The 23703-nt window shown below is 42.2% G+C and overlaps 1 protein-coding gene across 1 annotated transcript in view; it reads left to right on the top strand.

The window, feature by feature from the left end:
- The window catches only part of DNAH6 (dynein axonemal heavy chain 6), a 621891-nt gene that overhangs the window by 142849 nt on the left and 455339 nt on the right, over window positions 1–23703 (top strand). The window contains exons 20-22 of the mRNA XM_069743176.1: window positions 148–267; window positions 14923–15103; window positions 22662–22758. Of these exons, the coding sequence (XP_069599277.1) occupies window positions 148–267; window positions 14923–15103; window positions 22662–22758 (398 nt within the window). The remainder of the gene's footprint in view (window positions 1–147; window positions 268–14922; window positions 15104–22661; window positions 22759–23703) is intronic.

Here is a 23703-nt window from a genome sequence, read left to right as displayed (position 1 = left end):
ATTCATTGTTGAAAATAAATAATGCCTTTAGAAAATTATATGAGATAATCATATTAATTTAATATGAGACAAATAAAAGATCTTAGATTTTTAATTCTGTGTTAAAAATGCTTTGTAACATTACTGATAAGACATGTTTCTTTGCAGGTTCTTCTTGATGACAGCACTATAAATATATCAACCATTGCCTCTTCTCGCTATGTTGGACCCATCAAGTCTCGTGTCGATGAATGGCAGAAGAATCTAGCCTTGTTTAATCAAACTCTTGTGAGTGTTTTCTCTTAATTGTAGTTATATTAGCATTAGGGAATGAATCTAAAGCAAATGTTTAGTTGTGGGAGCAAAAGTCATATGTAAATCAGTTTACAGTGGGGAAAATACAGTGGTGTTCAAAATAATAGCAGTTCCATATGACTAACCAGATTAATGAATGTTTTTGGTATAAATTATATTACCACATGTCAAATAATTTAACAGTTGGTACAGTGAATTCTAAGAAAACCACCAGACTCACATCCATGATCTGCATGTTTTTGAGTCTGTGTATTAGAATATTGAAAGGGGGTGTGTTCAATATAATAGCAGTGTAGAGTTCAGTTAGTGAGGTCAATCATTCTGTGAAGAAACAGGTGTGAATCAGGTGGCACTTACATAATTGTGACGCCAGGACATGTTGTACATGCATTTCTCCTTGAAAAAGTGAGAAATATAGGTCGTTTGAGACATTGTTCAGAAGAACAGTGTATTTTGATTAATAAGTTGATTGGTGAGGGTAAAACTAATAAAGAAGTGCAGACAATAATAGGCTGTTCAGCTAAAATTATCTCCAATCCTATAAAATGGAAAGCCAAACCAGAGAGACATGGAAGAAAACGGAAGATTAGTGATGACGAGCGAGTATACTCGTTACTTGGGTTTCCCTGAGCATGCTCAGGTGGTCTCCGAGTATTTTGGCGGGCTCGGGGAAACCCGAATAACGAGTATACTCGCTCATCACTAAAGACTGCCATTTGAATGGATGGAAGAATAGCTAGATTGGCAAAGGCTCTACTAATGATCATCTCCAGGATGATCAAAGACAGTCTCAAGTTACCTGTGAGTACTGTGAGAGTTAGAAGACACCGGCGTGAAGCTAATCCCTTAGCAAGAAGTCACTGCAAAGTGCCACTGTTAAAAAAAAGACATGTACTGAAGCCGATACAATTTGCCAAAGAACACATCAACTGGCCTAAAGAGAAATGGAGAAACATTTTGTGGACTGATGAAAGTAAAATTATTCTTTTTGGGTCCAAGGGCCACAGGCAATTCATCTGCGACCCCCAAACTCTGCATTCAACCCACAGTACGCTCTGAAGACAGTGGAGCATAATGGTGCAAGCATCATGATATCGGGCCTGTTTCTCTTACAATAGCGCCGGACCTATTTACCGCATATGAGGGATCATGGACCAGTTTGCATATATTAAAATACTTGTAGAGGTCATGTTGCCTAATGCTGAAGAGGATAGGCCCTTGAAATGGGTGTTTCAACTAGACAATGACCCTAAACACACTAATAAATGAGCAAAATCTTGGTTTCAGTCCAACATAATTGAGGTTATGGAGTGGCCAGCCTAGTCCCCGGACCTTAATCGGATAGAACACTTGTGGAGTGACATTATAAATGCTGTTTCTGAGGCAAAGACAGCAAATGCCAACAATTGTGGGATGTAGTCCAAGAATCCTGGGCTGGAATAACAGTTGACAGGTGCCAGAAGTTGGTTTACTCTATGCAACATAGATGTGAAGTAGTTCTAAAAAACTGTGAGTATAGAACTAAATATTATGTTAGTGATTCATGGGAATGCTAAATCCACAAAAAAGTACATATCGTGAGTTTGTAAAGACAAATGCAGACACTGCTATTTTTTAGAACAGCCCAATGTTAATTTTTTGGATAAAGTAGTTAAAATTATGTACTTGTCTCTTCATGGTTTGAATTACAAAACAGGGTACAATGTTCCCAATTCATGGAAATAAAAACTAGTATAAACATTTTGTTATTAACTCATTTTTTGGACACACTGCTATTACTTTGAACACTACTGTAATTATTTGATACACTGCTGATTTTGAAAGTTTTCCCACCTACAATGAATGGAGAGGTGTGTATTTTTCTTTATTGTAGGTACACTTCAACTGTGAGAGACATAATGTTTAAAAAAATCCCCAAAATCATATTGTATGATTTTTACATAATTAATTTGCATGAAATAAGTATTTGATACAATAGAAAAACAGAACATAATATTTGGTACAGAAACCTTTATTTGCAATTACAGAGGTCAGACATTACCTGTAGTTCTTGACCAAGTTTGCACACACTGTAGCAGGGATTTTGGCCCACTCCTCCATTCAGATCTTCTCCAAATCTTTCAGGTTTCGGGGATGTTGCTGGGCAACATTGAGTTTCAGCTCGCTCCAAAGATTTTTTATTGGGTTCAGGTCTGGAGACTGGCTAGGCTTCTTACAGAGCCACTCCTTAGTTGCCCTGGCTGTGTGTTTCGGGTCATTGTCATTCTGGAAGACCCAGATACGACCTACCTTCAGTGCTCTTACTGAGGGAAAGAGGTTTTGGCCAAAATCTTGTGATACATTACCCCATCCATCATCCCTTCAATGCAGGGCAGTTGTCCTGTCCCCTTTGCAGAAAAGCACCCCCAAAGTATTATGTTTCCTCCACCATGCTTTACGGTTGGGACAGTGTTTTTAGGGTTGTACTCATTCTTCTTCTTCCTCCAAACACGGCGAGTGGAGTTGATACCAAAAAATTGTATTTTGGTTTTATCTGACCACATGACCTTCTCCTATGCCTCATCTCGATCTTCCAGATAGTCGTTGGCAAACTTCAAATGAAAAATTAACCTTTAATAATTCAATAAAAAACACCAACCCAATGAAAAAAGGTATATACCCAAAATATGCGACCTAACGATAAACTGACCTGAAAATACCCTAGGCCTAGATTGCCCCTACCTACTGTAACTGTGGAGGTTGGCACCCTAAAGAGCGATTTTGGTGCCCCCACTCACCGTGGGCTATCCCTCACTGCCCTATTCCAACCCCTTAGATATAGGTGGGAAAACAATTTATCAATAATACAGAAATGAAGAGAAATTTTAGACTAATCACTAAAATTTACCAGAGGGTTTCTAAATAGGCAGCAAAATATAAAAAAAAAACATCCAATTTCATGATTAGAACTCCATAATGGCAATAATTTGCCATGTGATCAATTTGACAAATGGGCTCATATGCATCTCCTAAATGGGTGACCATCACAAGTGATTTAGGGGACAAATAATAGTATGAATTAAACTCCTTCAAAATCAGATTTAAGCAAATATATTTATCATACCAGCAGCATTAGGGCCAAATAGGTAAAACTAGCCCTTAGTGTAGGGTATTTGCAAGTCAGTTTATTAGGTTGCATATTTTGGGTATATACCTTTTTTCACTGGGTTGGTGTTTTTTATTAAATTATTAAAGGTTAATTTTTAATGGAAATATATGTTCACACATTAATTTATATTTCCTTGACTAAATTGAATTATTTGGTAAACTTCATATGAGACTGGACTTGTGCTGGCGTGAGCAGGGGGACCTTGTGTGCCCTGCAGGATTTTAGTTTATGATGGCATAGTGTGTTACTATTTACTAATGGTAACATTTGAGACTGTGATCCCAGGTCTCTTCGGGTCATTGGCTAGGTCCTCCCATGTAATTTTGGGCTGATTCTTGACCTTCCTCAGAATCATCCTTACCCCACGAGGTGATATCTTGCATGGAGCCCCAGACCGATGAATATTGACAGTTATCTTGTGTTTCTTTTATTTTCTAATAATTGTGCCAACAGTTGTTACTTTCTTCCCTAGCTGCTTGCCTATTGTCCCGTAGCCCATCCCAGCCTTGCGCAGGTCTACAGTTTTGTCCCTGGTGTCCTTAAACAGTCCTTTGGTCTTGGCCATGGTGGAGAGGTTGGAGTGTGATTGACTTATATATAGATAATGAGTTCAAACGGGTGCAATTAATATAGTTAATGAGTGCAGAGTAGGAGGGCTTCTCAAAGAAAAACTAACAGGTCTGTAAGAATCAGAATTCTTTCTGATTGAAAGGTGATCAAATACTTATTTCATACAATAAATTGCAATAGAATTATTTTAAAATCATACAATGTGATTTTCTGGTTTCTGTCTCTCACACTTGAAGTGTACCTACGATAAAAATTACAGACCCATCCATTCTTTGTAGATGGAAAAACTTGCAAAATCGGCAGTGAATCAAATACTTCTTTTCCCCACTGTAGATGCTTATCTGTTATTTATTTTTCTTTATTACTTTTCCTTGGTTGCTTTTAGCTGTACACCATTAACCCCTTCATGACCTTGGACTTATCCATACGTCCAGGTTGCTAGGAACTTACCAAACTTGGACATGTGGATATATCCAGGTGATTTTGCACTCACAGAACTTATGCGCCTGTGATCGCCGCCAGGTGTCAGCTGATACGGACACTCAGTGCCAAGAGTGGTGCCCACACTGTTTCTGACACTTTAACCCCCTAAATGCTGCGATTGCATGGAATATTTAGCAAGCAGCCAGAGGGAAGGAAGCCCCTTTGCCTTTGGATCAGCGTCCCTGCGACGTCATGATGGGAGCCTGATCATTGCTATGATGACCTGATGTCATGACGGCATCTGGGTCACCAGACACTAGGAAGTTAGTTAGATCATGCGCAGTGCATGTTGTAGGTAGATATGACAGATGGGTGGGTCTAGCTATCCACATAGCTCACCTGTGGGTGTGGTTACAGCCTACATAATGGAGGCTGTTTGGTACATGGTCTGTGTGCAGGGAGAGAGAAGCCTTCCTGTGTGTGAGGCTCCAGACTGAGCTTGCGTGCTGGACATTGCCAGCCTGTGTACCCACAGGTCTGAGGGAGAAGAATCCGGCTAAGGACATTTGTGTTGTTTTGCCTGCTCTAAAGGCCGTGAACCTTTTGTTGGTGCTGCCGGGTTTAAGAAGCAAATAAACCCACATGGACTTTTTAAAGAATCTGTCACCTATTTTTTTCCTGTCTCACCTGAGTGAGTACAAGATCCCACAGCAGACATATGGAAAAATTATAGCTTTCAAAATATGGCAATGCAAAAACTTTTCTTTTAGTGTGTGACAGCAGCCAAACATAAACAACCGATATAAATCTGTAATCGAAGAATAAAGTCATCTAATCACTTATATCGCATGAGGACTGATGTAAAAAATAAATAAAACCAATTCTTCACCTGCTATTGATTTGTTCAATCTGCCTCCCAAAGATTGCAGTAAGGCTCGGATCACATTTATCCTGCGCTCTATGCTGAGCACTTACACTGGGGTTTCCATGTAAATCTCTGAAATACGTGAATAAACTGAACCCCCGGCTGAAGATTCCCTATAATGAGGCAGATGGAGGCACTGTGGACCACAGTCTCCATCTTTTTAGTCGTGCATAAAAGTGCCGTCGACCACAGTTTTGTGCACTTCTGAAAAGAAGGACAACACTGAACAGAGGGCAGAGAAGTCTAGAGTAGCTATTCTTCCTCACTATAGTGAATGGATCCCTCGGAGCTTTCATCTGAATCACGTCAGAAACTTAGATAGAAACCCTATAGTGCTCATTGTAGAGTGCCGGATAAATGTGATCCAAAACGTTATGTAAAATGTTCCCAATGAAAGCGTCAAACATATCCAGAAAAAAAAGCATGTCCCCACTCAGGTCCGTCACCTGTCAATGGAAATATAAGGGGCTTCAACGTAACTGGAAGTACAAATGCTCTGAAAAAGCAAAATGGCTCCTTGCACCCCAAAAGATTTTCAGTGAATGCTGCACTCCCAAATCCAAATGCCCCACTCCCTTCTTAGCTCCACAGTGTACCTAAACCACATTTAACATCTACATGTTGGCATTTCTGTAGCAATCAGAGCCCAGCTAATTTACGGGTGCATGTCTCTAGAAGCATGAGCTGGGCGCAATGTACTGGTCACTACAATGTACTACTCACTACAATGTTCTGGTCACTGCAACAGCAGTTTGCAATTTTCACTCAGCAATATCTACTACTGCTTGTTTCTGTAAAACATCCATGGAGTCAAAATCAACACCATACATGTCTATAAATCCCCTATAGGTATAAATTTCAAGATCGGATCACTTGATGGGGAATTCTGCTCTTATAGCACTTAGGGGCTCTTACGGAGTCCGCAAACTGCAATTCTGCACTCCAGGCGGCAAATAGTGCTCCGTTCCTCCAGAGTCTCGTTGTGTGGCTAAGCAGTACAGACACATAGGGGGTATTTCCATATTCAACAGAAATTTTGGGACAAATTTTGGTGCCATTTTTACCCATTTCCCACTGTGAAAATGTGAAATCTTGGGCTAAAACAAAACTTTAGTTGTAAAAATTTAATTATTTTTTTCTTCACAGCCCAATGGTATAAAATTCTGTGACCCACCTATGGTGTCAATATGATCACTGCACCCTTAGATGAATTAATTGAGAGGTGTACTTTCTAAAATGGGGTCTATTATGGGGGCTTCTGTTGTTCTGGCACCTTAGGGGCTCTGCCAATGTGACATGGCACCCTCAAACCATTTCTGCAAAATCTGAACTTCAATATGGCGCTTCTTCCCTTCTAAGCTTTGCACTGTGCTCAAAAGTAGTATTCCCCCACATATAGGTATCAGTGTAATCAGGAGAGTCCATTTTCTACTGGTATCCTTGTGAAAATGAAAACATTTGGGGCTAAAACAACATTTTTAGGTGAAAAATATTTTTTCTTCATTTCCACAGATCAAAGTTGTAAAATGTGGTGAAGCACCTTTGGATATAAGGTGCTCGCGACACATCTGGATAGATTCCTTGAGGGTTCTAGTTTCTAAAACGGGGTCACTTGTGGGGTTTTTCCTCTGTTTCGGCGCATCAGAGGCCCTCCAAACGTGGCCTGATACTGGCAGACCATTCCATCAAAATCTGAGTTCCAAAATATCACTCCTTCTTTTCTGAGCCTAAGCGTAACAGTGGTTTTTCACCACATACGGGGTATCAGGATGCTCAGGAGAAATTGCAGAACACCATTTGGGGTCCATTTTCTGCTGTTACCTTGTGAAAATAAAAAAAATTGGAGCTAAACAACATTTTTGCGGGGAAATTTTGATTTTTTGATTTTTACACCTCAACATTATAAACTTCTATGAAGTACTTGAGGTTCAAGGTGCTCACTACACATCTAGATAAGTTCCCTGAGGGGTCTAGTTTCCAAAATGATGTCACTTACAGGAGGTTTCCACTGTTTAGGTACATCAGAGGCTCTGCAAACGCAACATGTCATTCGCTAATTATTCCAGCAAAATTTGCATTCAAAAAGTCAAATGGGGCTCCTTCCCTTTCGAGCCCTGCCATACGCCCGAACAGTGGTTTTCCCCCACATATGGGGAATCGGCATGGTTAGGAGAAATTGCACAACAGAATTTGGGGTCCATTTTTTCCTATTATCCTTGGGAAAATAAAAAATGAATGTCTAAAGTAAATATTTTGTGAAAAAAATGTAAATGTTAATTTTTCCTCTCACATTCCAAAAAATCTGCGATGCACCTGAAGGGTTAACAAACTTCTTGAATGTAGTTTTGAGCACCTTGAAGGGTGCAGTTTTTAGAATTGTGTCACTTTTGGGTATTTTCTGCCATATAGATCCCTCAAAGTCATGTCCAAACTGTATGTTAGTCACAGGGGTATCCCAAACAATCAATATTCTACAGGGTTTCTACCCAAAACCCTATTTTCTTACCCAACCTAACAGAAATGTACCCCCTCAGGTATTGGCATGGTAGACATAATGGACCTAATAGGCTGTGCCTGAGGGGGTACCTTTCTGTTAGGTTGGGTAAGAAAATAGGGTTTTGGGTGGAAACCCTGTAGAATATTGATTATTTGGGATACCCCTGTGACTAACATACGGTTTGGACATCCTCCTCAGTTACAAATGCTGTTCTCTGGATAGGTATTTACACCAATGCTACTTGTTATGCCTATGGGGATTGGTATGTTTTGGAAATAACAGCATGCATATATCATAAAGTATTTGGCTATTGTGATTTGACTATGTTGATATGCATTCCACTGTAATTGGCTGTGAAGTGTTCTTTTTGGTATTTACCTTATATTTATGTGGACCCGTAACCTCTACCCATGTTTGTTGGTTTTTTTAACTGCTTTTAAATGTTTTCTGTGTGTTGTTCTCAATAAACATTGTTATTTTTTTGTACTTTAAGATTGATGTGGTGATCCCATTCTTTGATGCATACACTTTTCTTGAATGGTTGTATCTAAATGAGATATGCATTAGGAGATCCCCTTACATATAAGTGGATGGTGCCTGCTCAAATTGTGTTTGTACTCTGAATTCGCGGCCGGACTGTGCCTGCCGCTGACTGGTCACGACTAGCCGTGCGCAACCAATCACTGAAGCGGTGTTTAAATCCTGTGCCAATATTGTAGAGTGGTCGCAGCCGGCCGGGTGCGACCAATCAATGAAGCGTGGTTTAAATCCCGCGTCAATTTGCGGCTGGACTGCGTCTGTCGCTGATTGGTCGCAGGATGTCGGGGGCTCGGGGCGCTGGATGTCAGGGGTTCGGGGTGCAGGATATAGTACAGCCACATAGTATATAACACAGCCACGTAGTATATAGCACATCCACGTAGTATGTAGTATATAGTACAGCCACGTAGTATATAGCACTGCCACATAGTATATAGCACAGCCATGTAGTATATAGCACAGCCACGTAGTATATAACACAGCCACATAGTATATTACACAGCCACGTTGTATGTAATATATAGCACAGCCACATAGTATATAGCACAGCCATGTAGTATATAGCACAGCCACGTAGTATATAACACAGCCACATAGTATATTACACAGCCACGTTGTATGTAGTATATAGCACAGCCACATAGTATATAGCACAGCCACGTAGTATATAGCACAGCCCGTAGTATATAGCATAGCCACGTAGTTTATAGCACAGCCACATAGTATATATCACAGCCACGTAGTATGTAGCACAGCCACATAGTATATAGCACAGCCACGTAGTATATAGCACAGCCACGTAGTATATAGCAGCCACTTAGTATATAGCACAGCCACTGTTGTGAATTCTGTTGTCGAACTCCCTCCTGTGGTCGTGAATGGTACTTCGGCGAGTTCTGTCTATGGGCTCCCTCTGGTGGCTATGAGTGAAGCTGCTGCTTCGGAGGTTCCTTACACAGGTGACGTGGTTTATCCTTTGGTTGGCTGCTCTATTTAACTCCTCTCAGATCGTTACTCCAGGCCAGCTGTCTATGTTTTTGCATTGGTTCAGTTCGCTCCTGGATCTCTCTGGTGATCTGCCTTCTCCTGCAGAAGCTAAGTTCCTGATAGTCATTATTTGTTCACTGTTTTCTTGTCCAGCTGGTTATCATGATTTTGTCTTGCTAGCTGGAAGCTCTGGGATGCAGAGTGGCCCCTCCGCACCGTGAGTCGGTGCGGAGGTCTTTACTGTTGTGAATTCTGTTGTCAAACTCCCTCCTGTGGTCGTGAATGGTACTTCAGCGAGTTCTGTCTATGGGCTCCCTCTGGTGGCTATGAGTGAAGCTGCTGCTTCTGAGGTTCCTTACACAGGTGACGTGGTTTATCCTTTGGTTGGCTGCTCTATTTAACTCCTCTCAGATTGTTACTCCAGGCCAGCTGTACTGTTATGACCTGGTGGTTAGGAGCACCCGGAATGACCTGATAGTTAAACCTCATACAGGACGAGCTCTGGGATGTGGGAGCTCTGCTGACCGCAAGCCCTAATCCTATCACACACACTAAAAATAGCCGTGGAGCGCTCCTGACCAGACCTAGGCGCCTCGTCACAGCCTAAGAGCTAACTAGCCCTAGAGATAGAAAATAAAGCCTACCTTGCCTCAGAGAAATTCCCCAAAGGTAAAGGAAGCCCCCCACATATATTGACTGTGAGTAAAGATGAAAGTCACAAACGCAGAAATGAAACAGGTTTCAGCAAAGGGAGGCCAGACTTACTAAATAGACAGAGGATAGGAAAGGTAACTTTGCGATCAGCACAAAAACCTACAAAAGACCACGCAGAGTGTGCAAAAAAGACCTCCGCACCGACTCACGGTGCGGAGGGGCCACTCTGCATCCCAGAGCTTCCAGCTAGCAAGACAAAATCATGATAACCAGCTGGACAAGAAAACAGTGAACAAATAATGACTATCAGGAACTTAGCTTCTGCAGGAGAAGGCAGATCACCAGAGAGATCCTGGAGCGAACTGAACCAATGCAAAAACATAGACAGCTGGCCTGGAGTAACGATCTGAGAGGAGTTAAATAGAGCAGCCAACCAAAGGATAAACCACGTCACCTGTTATGACCTGGTGGTCAGGACAATAATGGACCTGGTGGTTAAGAGCACACGGAATGACCTGATAGTTACTGATAATAAGGACGAGCTCTGGGACGTGGGAACTCTGCTGACCGCAATCCCTAATCCTCTCCAACCACACTAGAGGCAGCCGTGGATTGCGCCTAACGCTCCCTATGCAACTCGGCACAGCCTGAGAAACTAGCTAGCCTGAAGATAGAAAATAAGCCTACCTTGCCTCAGAGAAATACCCCAAAGGAAAAGGCAGCCCCCCACATATAATGACTGTGAGTTAAGATGAAAAGACAAACGTAGAGATGAAATAGATTTAGCAAAGTGAGGCCCGACTTTCTGAACAGAGCGAGGATAGGAAAGGTAACTTTACGGTCAACACAAAACCCTACAAACAACCACGCAAAGGGGGCAAAAAGACCCTCCGTACCGACTACCGGCACGGAGGTACACCCTCTGCGTCCCAGAGCTTCCAGCAAGCAAGAAAAACCAAATAAACAAGCTGGACAGAAAAAACAGCAAACAAAAATAACACAAGAGCAACTTAGCTATGCAGAGCAGCAGGCCGCAGGAACGATCCAGGAGGAAGCAAGTCCAATACTAGAACATTGACTGGAGGCCAGGATCAAAGCACTAGGTGGAGTTAAATAGAGCAGCACCTAACGACTTCACCACATCACCTGAGGAAGGAAACTCAGAAGCCGCAGTACCACACTCCTCCACCAACGGAAGCTCATAGAGAGAATCAGCCGAAGTACCACTTGTGACCACAGGAGGGAGCTCTGCCACAGAATTCACAACAGTACCCCCCCCTTGAGGAGGGGTCACCGAACCCTCACCAGAGCCCCCAGGACGACCAGGATGAGCCATATGAAAGGCACGAACAAGATCGGGAGCATGGACATCAGAGGCAAAGACCCAGGAACTATCTTCCTGAGCATAACCCTTCCACTTAACCAGAGAGATCCTGGAGCGAACTGAACCAATGCAAAAACATAGACAGCTGGCCTGGAGTAACGATCTGAGAGGAGTTAAATAGAGCAGCCAACCAAAGGATAAACCACGTCACCTGTTATGAGCTGGTGGTCAGGACAATAATGGACCTGGTGGTTAAGAGCACACGGAATGACCTGATAGTTACTGATAATAAGGACGAGCTCTGGGACGTGGGAACTCTGCTGACCGCAATCCCTAAACCTATCAAACACACTAGAAATAGCCGTGGATTGCGCCTAACGCTCCCTATGCAACTCGGCACAGCCTAAGAAACTAGCTAGCCCTGAAGATAGAAAAATAAAGCCTACCTTGCCTCAGAGAAATTCCCCAAAGGAAAAGGCAGCCCCCCACATATAATGACAGTGAGTAAAGATGAAAATACAAACACAGAGATGAAATAGATTTAGCAAAGTGAGGCCCGACTTACTGAACAGACCGAGGATAGGAAAGGTTACTTTGCGGTCAGCACAAAAACCTACAAAAAGACCACGCAGAGGGCGCAAAAAGACCCTCCGCACTGACTCACGGTGCGGAGGCGCTCCCTCTGCGTCCCAGAGCTTCCAGCAAGCAAGACAACAAATTAAATAGCAAGCTGGACAGAAAAATAGCAAACCCAAGAAATACAAGCTGGAACTTAGCTTCTGATGGGAAGACAGGTCACAAGAACGATCCAGGAGTGAACTAGACCAATACTGGAACATTGACAGGTGGCATGGAGCAAAGATCTAAGTGGAGTTAAATAGAGCAGCAGCTAACGAATTAACCTAGTCACCTGTGAAACTCAGAAACACCCACCAGAGGAAGTCCATGGACAGAACCAGCTGAAGTACCATTCATGACCACAGGAGGGAGCCCGACAACAGAATTCACAACAGTCACCTGTGTAAGGAACCTCAGAAGCAGCAGCTTCACTCATAGCCACCAGAGGGAGCCCATAGACAGAACTCGCCGAAGTACCATTCACGACCACAGGAGGGAGTTCGACAACAGAATTCACAACAAGCCACATAGTATATAGCACAGCCCACGTACTATATAACACAGACAGCCAGGTAGTATATAGCAAAGCCACGTAGTATATAGCAGAGCCACGTAGTATATAGCAGAGCCACGTAGTATATAGCACAGCCACGTAGTATATAGCAGCCACATAGTATATAGCACAGCCACGTAGTATATAGCACAGCCACGTAGTATATAGCTGCCACGTAGTATTTAGCACAGCCACATAGTATATAGCACAGCCCACGTACTATGTAACACAGACAGCCACGTAGTATATAGCAGAGCCACATAGTATATAGCAGAGCCACATAGTGTATAGCAGAGCCACGTAGTATATAGCACAACCACGTAGTATATAGCAGCCACATAGTATATAGCAGCCACATAGTGTATAGCACAGCCATGTGGTATATAGCAGCCACGTAGTATATAGCACAGCCAGGTAGTATATAACACAGCCCATGCAGTAAATAACACAGCCCACGCAGTATATAACACTGCCCACGTAGTATATATCAGTCATGCAGTATATAACACAGCCCACATAGTATACAGCAGTGTGGGCACCATATCTCTGTTAAAAAAAATAATTAAAATAAAAAATAGTTATATATTCACCCTACGGCATCCACCAAAGTTGTCCCCGATGCGTGCTAGGCTGCTGCCAGCTTCCGTTCCCAGTGATGCATTGCGAAATTACCCAGATGACTTAAGGTACCTTCACACTAAACGACGCTGCAGCGATCCAGACAACGATCCGGATCGCTGCAGCGTCGCTGTTTGGTCGCTGGAGAGCTGTCACACAGACCGCTCTCCAGCGACCAACGATACCGGTAACCAGGGTAAACATCGAGTTACTAAGCGCAGGGCCGCGCTTAGTAACCCGATGTTTACCCTGGTTACCATCCTAAAAGTAAAAAAAACAAACGCTACATACTTACCTACCGCTGTCTGTCCCCGGCGCTTTGCTTCTCTGCTCTGGCTGTGAGCGCCGGGCAGCCGGAAAGCAGAGCGGTGACGTCACCGCTCTGCTTTCCGGCCGCTGTGCTCACAGCCAGAGCAGAGAAGCAGAGCGCCGGGGACAGACAGCGGTAGGTAAGTATGTAGCGTTTGTTTTTTTTTACTTTTAGGATGGTAACCAGAGTAAACATCGGGTTACTAAGCGCGGCCCTGCGCTTAGTAACCCGATGTTTACCCTGGTTACCAGCGAAGACATCGCTGAATCGGTGTCACACACGCCGATTCAGCGATGTCAGCGGGAGAGCCAGCGACCAAAGAAAGGTCTGGCCCTCTAGCCCCGACCAACGACATCACAGCAGGATTCTGATCGCTGCTGCGTGTCAAACTAAACGATATCGCTAGCGAGGACGCTGCAACGTCACGGATTGCTAGCGATATCGTTTAGTGTGAAGGTACCTTTAGCGGTCTCGCACATTTCTTTAAAAAGTCTGTGAGGGGGTTTATTGGCTCCATAAACCACTAAGCAACAACAAAGGTAAACAGCCTTTAGAGCAGGCAAAACAACACAACATGTCCTTAGCCGGGTTCTGCTCTCTCAGGCCTGTGGGCACACAGGCTGGGCAATGTCCAGCACACAGGCTCGGTCTGGAGCCACACACACAGGAGGCCTTCTCCCTCCCATGATACAGACCATGTGCCGAACAACAGCCTCCACTATGTAGGCTGTAACCACACCCACAGGTAAGGTATGTGGGTAGCCAAACCAGCCCATCTCTCACAGCTACCCGCAACCCGGACCCAGGTGCAACAAACGACATCTTAGTGCGTACGTCCACTAAAGAGAAATACTCCTGGTTACATCACAGGGAGCAGCCATCCCTGCGACACATACCTCCCATTGATTACGTGGCCATTAGCCTCCTTACAGCATGTATTGAATAATATAATGAACTATTAAATTCAGCACATAGACATTCTACAAAAAAAATATTTGTCACAGTATATCGTACATTTTTTTCCAATGTAAGTCAATGTGCAACATATACGTCTGTCTTCTGCTTCATGCCATATGTTAGATACTCAAATAAGCAGATATTTTCTGACATATATTGTAGTGTGAATTAAATCTTGGTTCTGACTTATTGCTTCTTATCATTTGAATATTTTAGTGTCCCCAAAATAAGAACTGATGAAGTCTCCAGAATTGTTTTGGCTATACTCATTTATGGTGATGGCTTCTGGTCACTATTTCTGATTATTACGTCTCTCATTTCTTTATGTCATACCTTCTTAACTTATTATATCTTTGTACACATACAGTATAAGTTTGGAAACTAATGTCACATTTTTAGATGAGTATATACTTTTATATGAAATTATGAAACAATTCTGATTTTCAGATTAATGAAGAATGTTCTCATTGATCAGTGTCATCTTCTCTCATCGTTTCGTTGTAGGATGAGTGGCTAACTTGTCAAAGAAACTGGCTGTACTTGGAAAGTATTTTTAGTGCTCCTGATATTTCAAGGCAGTTGCCAGCTGAAGCCAAGATGTTTTTGCAAGTAGACAAATCCTGGAAAGAGATTATGAGAAAAGTAAACCGTCTACCCAATGCACTTAGAGCAGCTACTCAACCTGGTATGGTTACTTTTCATTTTTCCTCTGTATGTGTATACTTAAAATGGTTATTCTCACATTAGCAAGTTGCTACCTATTCACTGTATAAGTAATAACTTGCTGATTGCTGGGAACCTTCTGAAATGCCCTGTTAGAATAGAGTTACCATATATACTTGACTATAAGATGACCCAAGTATAAGCTGAGGCACCTAATTTTATCACAAAAAGCTTGGAAATGTTATTGACTCGAGTATAAGCCTGGTATGCATTGTCCCGTCATCCCCATGCTGGTATGCACTGTCCTCTCATCCCTATCCTAGTATGCATGTGCATGGCCCCCTCATCCCTATCCTGGTATGCATGGCTTCCTAATCTCTACCCTGGTATGCATGTCTTCTCATCCCTATCCTGGATTGCATGGCTCTGCATCCCTATCCTGGTCTGCATATACCCCCATCCTTGTATATGCCTCCCATCCTTGTATATATCCCCCACCCTGGTATATGCCCCACATCCTTGTACATGCACCTCATCTTTGTATATGCACCCCTCATCCTGGTATATGCTCCACCATCCTGACATATGTCCTCCATCCAGGTATATGTCCCCCTATCCTGGTATATGTTACCCATCCTGGCATATGTCCACCCATCATGGCATATGCTCCCCCATCCTGGTATATGATACCCATCCTTGTATATGCCCCCAATCTTTTCATATGTTTCCCCATCCTTTTATAAGCCCCCCATCCTTCTATATGCTCCCCCATCGTGGTATATACTCCCCATCCTGGTATATGCCCCCCATTCTTGTATATGCTCAACCAACCTTGTATCTGCCCCCCATCCTGGTATATGGCCCCCCATGCTTGTATATGGCCCCCCATGCTTGTATATGGCCCTCCATTCTTGTATAAGCTCCCACATCCTGATGTATGCACCAAATCCTGGTATATATCCCCTATCCTGGTATATTAAGTTCTGTGTTTCTATTGTATCAAATACTTATTCAATCCACTAAAATGAAAATTAATTATGCAAAAATAATACAATGTGATTTTCTGGATTTTTTTTTAAGATTCATTCTCTCACACTTGAAGTGTACCTATGATAAAAAAAAATTACAGACCTCTCCATTCTATATAGGTGGGGAAACTTGCAAAATTGCCAGTGTAACAAATACTTATTTTCTCCACTTTATCCCCCATCCATGTATATGCCCCCATCCGTTTATATGCCTCCATCCTGTTATATATCCCTATCCTGGTATATATTCCCCATTCTGGTATATGTTCTCCTGTCTGTGCTGCTGTTGTTCAATACATATAAAAAACAACAAAAAATAAACGCTCCTACTCACCTTTTCCCCGCTGCCCTGCAGCACGTCATCGTAGTCTTCTGAAACCATCAGCCGACTTCTGCGTCCAAGAGACGAGACGTCACTGTCATGCGCCCAGTCACATGCACACTGACGTAAGCTGCTGGCCTATGATTGGCAAGCAGCGTGTATTGCGGCGCACAGACCCGGCAAGTTTGCGTGCAGCAATACACTCCGGCGCCTTTTGTTGAAGACATTTTGTATGTGAATTTGCATACACACATTGTCTTCAATATAATGACACTGTAGTGTGATGTGTGCATACACTGACTCCGGCACAAAACTGTACAATTGCCAGAGGCTTCGGACAGAAGGACACATCTCCAGTTATATTATAGATATATAAAAACATGTATAGTATATACAGCTCTGTGAAAAATTAAGAGACCACAGCAAAATGTTCAGTTTAGAACAGTAGTCAAAAATAAGCAATATATCATACTACGGCCAAGTGAGGAAACCACCTCCCTCCCTAAATTACTCCATCATCCAGAGAGATGATTAAGTGGAATACTCTAAAAGATAAAAATACACATCGCAAGAAAGTACAGAAAAACCACCATGAAAATACTAAAAAGTACAACATTTTTATTACCAATAATAATCCATTAGGGTACCGTCACACTGAAACGACGCTGCAGCGATACGACAATGATGTCGATCGCTGCAGCGTCGCTTTTTGGTCGCTGGAGAGCTGTCACACAGACAGCTCTCCAGCGACCAACGATCCCAAAGTCCCCGGGTAACCAGGGTAAACATCGGGTTACTAAGCGCAGGGCCGCGCTTAGTAACCCGATGTTTACCCTGGTTACCAGCGTAAACGTAAAAAAAACAAACATTACATACTTACATTCCGTGTCTGTCCTCCGGCGCTGTGCTCTCCTCTGCACTGTCAGCGCCGGTGAGCCGTAAAGCAGTGCTTTCCGGCTGGCCGGCGCTGGCACAGGATGCAGGAGGAGTGCAGAGAAGCACAGCGCCGGGGACAGACAGCTGAAGGTAAGTATGTAATGTTTTTTTTTACGTTTACGCTGGTAACCAGGGTAAACATCGGGTTACTAAGCGCGGCCCTGCGCTTAGTAACCAATGTTTACTCTGGTTACCAGTGAAGACACAGCGAGATCGTAACGATATCGCTGGAACGTCATGGATCGTGCCGTCCTAGTGATCAAAGTGCCACTGTGTGATGGTACCCTTAGACAAAGTCAAATATACAAAAAAGGAGGAAATCAAGGAGACAAACTGGTACAGCAAAAAAGACAGGGTCACATATTCCTGAGGGCGAGCTGGGTAACTAATGTAACATCAGAGAAGTCAATCACAATCAGCTTAATAAGCACACAAAAAGGTCAAAGTGATACCTCATATCCATATCCATTCCCATAAATGGTTAATCCTGCTCACTCATAGTCGAAGGCAGTGGCCGTATGTCTCCCTGCTGGCCTCTTTGACGCCCGTTTCGCGTGACAGCTTTTTCAAAAAGGGGGTCTTTTCATGGTGGTTTTTCTGTACTCTCTTGCGATGTGTATTTAAAATGTTCAGTCTGATTTTTCTCTTTATAGGTATATTTTTGAGTAAAATGTAAATTGTTCTTCTATTCTATAAACTACTGACATGTCCCCGAAGTTACAAGCAATAAATTTTGTATTTTTTTTCTGAAAATGAGAAATGGTCAAAATATCAAAAAAATCATTGCTTGTAGACCTCAAATAATGCAAAGAAAACAAGGTCATAATAATTTAGAAACAACAACACTAATGTTTTAACTAAGGAAGAGTTCAAAAATCAATATTTTGTGGAATAACCATGATTTTTTAATCACAGCTTTCATGTATCTTGGCATGCTTTCCACCAGTCTTTCACACTGCTTTTGGGTGACATTATGCCATTTAGACCTAATACTATCTAATAGACCTGACAGAATAACAAATCTGCAGGTGGTCGGGCATCTAGGAAATAGCGACCACAATATTGTGCAGTTTCACCTGTCTTTCACTAGGGGGACTTGTCAGGGAGTCACAAAAACACTGAACTTTAGGAAGGCAAAGTTTGACCAGCTTAGAGATGCCCTTAATCTGGTAGACTGGGACAATATCCTCAGAAATAAGAATACAGATAATAAATGGGAATGTTTAAGAACATCCTAAATAGGCACTGTAAGCAGTTTATACCTTGTGGGAATAAAAGGACTAGAAATAGGAAAAACCCAATGTGGCTAAACAAAGAAGTAAGACAGGCAATTAACAGTAAAAAGAAAGCATTTGCACTACTAAAGCAGGATGGCACCATTGAAGCTCTAAAAAACTATAGGGAGAAAAATACTTTATCTAAAAAACTAATTAAAGCTGCCAAAAAGAAAACAGAGAAGCACATTGCTAAGGAGAGTAAAACTAATCCCAAACTGTTCTTCAACTATATCAATAGTAAAAGAATAAAAACTGAAAATGTAGGCCCCTTAAAAAATAGTGAGGAAAGAATGGTTGTAGATGACGAGGAAAAAGCTAACATATTAAACACCTTCTTCTCCACGGTATTCACAGTGGAAAATGAAATGCTAGGTGAAATCCCAAGAAACAATGAAAACCCTATATTAAGGGTCACCAATCTAACCCAAGAAGAGGTGCGAAACCGGCTAAATAAGATTAAAATAGATAAATCTCCGGGTCCGGATGGCATACACCCACGAGTACTAAGAGAACTAAGTAATGTAATAGATAAACCATTATTTCTTATTTTTAGGGACTCTATAGCGACAGGGTCTGTTCCGCAGGATTGGCGCATAGCAAATGTGGTGCCAATATTCAAAAAGGGCTCTAAAAGTGAACCTGGAAATTATAGGCCAGTAAGTCTAACCTCTATTGTTGGTAAAATATTTGAAGGGTTTCTGAGGGATGTTATTCTGGATTATCTCAATGAGAATAACTGTTTAACTCCATATCAGCATGGGTTTATGAGAAATCGCTCCTGTCAAACCAATCTAATCAGTTTTTATGAAGAGGTAAGCTATAGGCTGGACCACGGTGAGTCATTGGACGTGGTATATCTCGATTTTTCCAAAGCGTTTGATACCGTGCCGCACAAGAGGTTGGTACACAAAATGAGAATGCTTGGTCTGGGGGAAATTGTGTGTAAATGGGTTAGTAACTGGCTTAGTGATAGAAAGCAGAGGGTGGTTATAAATGGTATAGTCTCTAACTGGGTCGCTGTGACCAGTGGGGTACCGCAGGGGTCGGTATTGGGACCTGTTCTCTTCAACATATTCATTAATGATCTAGTAGAAGGTTTACACAGTAAAATATCAATATTTGCAGATGATACAAAACTATGTAAAGCAGTTAATACAAGAGAAGATAGTATTCTGCTACAGATGGATCTGGATAAGTTGGAAACTTGGGCTGAAAGGTGGCAGATGAGGTTTAACAATGATAAATGTAAGGTTATACACATGGGAAGAAGGAATCAATGTCACCATTACACACTGAATGGGAAACCACTGGGTAAATCTGACAGGGAGAAGGACTTGGGGATCCTAGTTAATGATAAACTTACCTGGAGCAGCCAGTGCCAGGCAGCAGCTGCCAAGGCAAACAGGATCATGGGGTGCATTAAAAGAGGTCTGGATACACATGATGAGAGCATTATACTGCCTCTGTACAAATCCCTAGTTAGACCGCACATGGAGTACTGTGTCCAGTTTTGGGCACCGGTGCTCAGGAAGGATATAATGGAACTAGAGAGAGCACAAAGGAGGGCAACAAAATTAATAAAGGGGATGGGAGAACTACAATACCCAGATAGATTAGCGAAATTAGGATTATTTAGTCTAGAAAAAAGACGACTGAGAGGCGATCTAATAACCATGTATAAGTATATAAGGGGACAATACAAATATCTCGCTGAGGATCTGTTTATACCAAGGAAGGTGACGGGCACAAGGGGGCATTCTTTGCGACTGGAGGAGAGAAGGTTTTTCCACCAACATAGAAGAGGATTCTTTACTGTTAGGGCAGTGAGAATCTGGAATTGCTTGCCTGAGGAGGTGGTGATGGCGAACTCAGTCGAGGGGTTCAAGAGAGGCCTGGATGTCTTCCTGGAGCAGAACAATATTGTATCATACAATTAGGTTCTGTAGAAGGATGTAGATCTGGGGATTTATTATGATGGAATATAGGCTGAACTGGATGGACAAATGTCTTTTTTCGGCCTTACTAACTATGTTACTAATTATGTTACTATGTTACTATGCCACTCCTGGTGCAAAAATTTAAGCATGTCTTATTTGTTTGATGGCTTGTGACTATCCATATTCCTCTTGATTACATTCCAGAGGTTTTCAATGGGGTTCATGTCTGGAGATTGGGCTGCCCATGACAGGGATTTGATGTGGTGGTCCTTAATTTACACCTTGATTGACCTCGCTGTGTGGCATGGCGCATTGTCCTGCAGGAAAAACCAGTACTCATAGTTGGGGAACATTGCCTGAGCAGAAGGAATCATCTGTTTTTCAAGGATAACCTTGTATACGGCTTGATTCATATGTCCGTCACAAAGATTAACCTGCCCAATTCCAGCTTTGCTTAAGCATCCCAGATCATCGATCCTCCACCCAATTTCATATTGGATGCAAGACACTGTGGCTTGTACGCCTCTCCAGGTCTCAGTCTAACCATTAGATGACCAGGTGTTGGTTAAAGCTGAAAATTAGACTCATCAGAGAAGAATACCTTACTCCAGTCCTCTAAGGTCCAATCCTTATGGTCTTTGGCAAACTTCAGCCTGGCTCTCCTTTGCTTCTCATTGATGAAAGGCTTTTTTCTTGCTTTACATAACTTGAGTCCTGCCTCTAGGAGCCTGTTACAAACTGTTCTTGCCGTGCACTTGACCCCAGCTGCCATTTGCCATTCCTTTTGTAGGTCACTTGATATCATCCTGCGGTTGCTGAGTGACATTCGAATAAGATGACAGTAATCCCGGTCAGTGTAGTGTCGTTTTCGCCCTCTGCCGGTCTAAAGCTTTGTTGTCTCCAATGTCTGCTGCTTGGCCTTGTTGTAATGGACTGCCGTCTTAGAAATTTTAATGATGGAGGCAACATTACACTCACTGTGTCCCTCTGCTAGTAAAGCCAGAGTTGATCCCTTCTTTTCCTCACTCAAGACTTTTCTTTTAAACTCCTTTGGCATGGCTAAAAGTTATTTTTTCATTCCTATTACTTTTGGGATATTACTAGCACTTGTCTTGCCATCCAGCTTGTCCTACTGCAAGAGGATTGTGAACACCACAGCAGTGTTTTTTTATACTTTCCTTCGTTAAAAAAGATTTGGTTCAGGTGATCACCTAATCAGAAGCATATCAAGTAGAATGAGGTGTACTCTGGTTCTAATTCAACTGACACTGGAATGGAATGGCTATCGGACAAGTAGAGAGGCTGATTTTTATAAAACTGTGAAGTGGTCTCTTAATTTTGCCAGAGCTGTATATACACACACATATAAAATAAAGCAAAAAACTGTGCTGAGTCCGCCAGCAAATCTCGGCTGTCGGTGTATGGCATTGGCTGCAGTACTGACGTCAGGTCATAAGTGAGCTCAGAGGCTCTGAAGGGGGTGATCTGTCTACACTGGCAGAGTCACTGAGCTCACTGATTGGCTGCAGCACCAGAGACTCGACAATGGACCAGGTAAAGTTGTTGTGTTTTAACAAATTGCAGCTGGGTACAAACATCGTCTGTCAATCCAGCTTGATTGTCAGGTCCACAGTGTCCCTCCTCCTGCTGAGATCTCATAAGGCTCAATACAATTTGCAGCTGTTAAACAAGCTGTTTTTTTCATCTGTTTTTTTTTTATTTGAAACTCAGCATGCTGTGGATTTGGAGCTGTTCTGCCATCTTTGTTTCTTTATGAGACTTTAAAAAACGGCAACAAAAATGGTATACTGCCAATTTAAAATAGCAACTCAAATTACATGTAAAAAACGCAATGAAAAAATTCTTGAAATTCATGGTGTTTTCAATGACTGCTTGTAAAGACTGAATGTAAAGTAGCCCTAATGAACACTTTCCAAGGAAGTTTGAAGTTCTTTTTCTTTTTTGCTTCTTGAAATCTGTGCATCCATTGTGGTTACAGCATCTATTGTATTATTTATTTTCCATCGACTCTGAACTTAGTAAAAATGTTTTAATTAATTAAATATTCCATCATGTTCAGGTCTTCTGGAGACATTTCAAAATAACAATGCACTCCTTGATCAAATTCAGAAATGCCTCGAGGCTTACTTGGAATCCAAACGCGTTGTGTTTCCAAGGTCAGTAACATATAAGCTACTTTATCAGTGAGGCAGACTGTTCTCCCGGTTTGTATTGATTTTACGTCTTTAAGTTACAACAGTAAACAAGATGGACATAATAAAAGTCAGTAAGTAGATTTTACTATATAGAAGTGCATTGAGCAACGACTTTATAGGTCTCCAGTGACATACTGTGCGCTCAATAACAAAACTTTTCCTAAAACTGGGTATCACTAGTACCCTAGCTAAATGCAATGCAGATGATGCTTTCTTCTTAGATTTTTCATTTATGTGATTTTTATAATTTTATCTTGAAGGAAATAATTGATATATTAACCCATTTCCAACATGGCCAATGTCCGTTTTTGCATTTTCGTTTTTTCCTCCCCTTTCAAGACCTATAACTTTTTTTTTCATTTTTCTGTCCACATAGATATGAGGACTTGATGTATGTATTATTCTTACTTTTTACTTTATTCGTTAGTCCTCTTAGGGTACTTGAACCTGTGATCATCTGTTTGCTTGTCCTATGCACAGCAATACGGCAATATTTTTGTATATAGAAAAATCATGGTCTCCTTTGAAGCCCAGCCACAGGCACAACCAGAAAATCCGCAGCATTCATTCATAGCAACCCACAATCATGTTGTGACATTTGAAGGGTGCATAGAATGATGGGCTGTTAAAGCCGCTGAAGTGATTGACAGTGGTCTTTAACAGGTTAGCAGTTGTGGGTGGAGCTCTGTTCTACCTGTGGCTATAAGAGATAGATCCTGGCTATATATCACAGCCATTATCTACCGTGTATGGGTTCGGCTCCATAGACACGCACCAGACCTTCTGCGGTGAATGCCGGGAAGTGGTTCAAAGGACAGTTAAGATTTCTGAAGATGGCTATGATATGCCTTCACTTCCTGAGTGGTGTGAGTCTGATCGCAGTCTAATGGTGCAATCAGACAGCCC

The sequence above is a fragment of the Ranitomeya imitator genome, chromosome 1, assembly GCF_032444005.1.
Source record: "Ranitomeya imitator isolate aRanImi1 chromosome 1, aRanImi1.pri, whole genome shotgun sequence".
Taxonomy (NCBI): Eukaryota; Metazoa; Chordata; class Amphibia; order Anura; family Dendrobatidae; genus Ranitomeya; species Ranitomeya imitator.
Note: the sequence above shows the minus strand (reverse complement) of the source record. Positions and strands in the feature narration are given on the sequence as shown.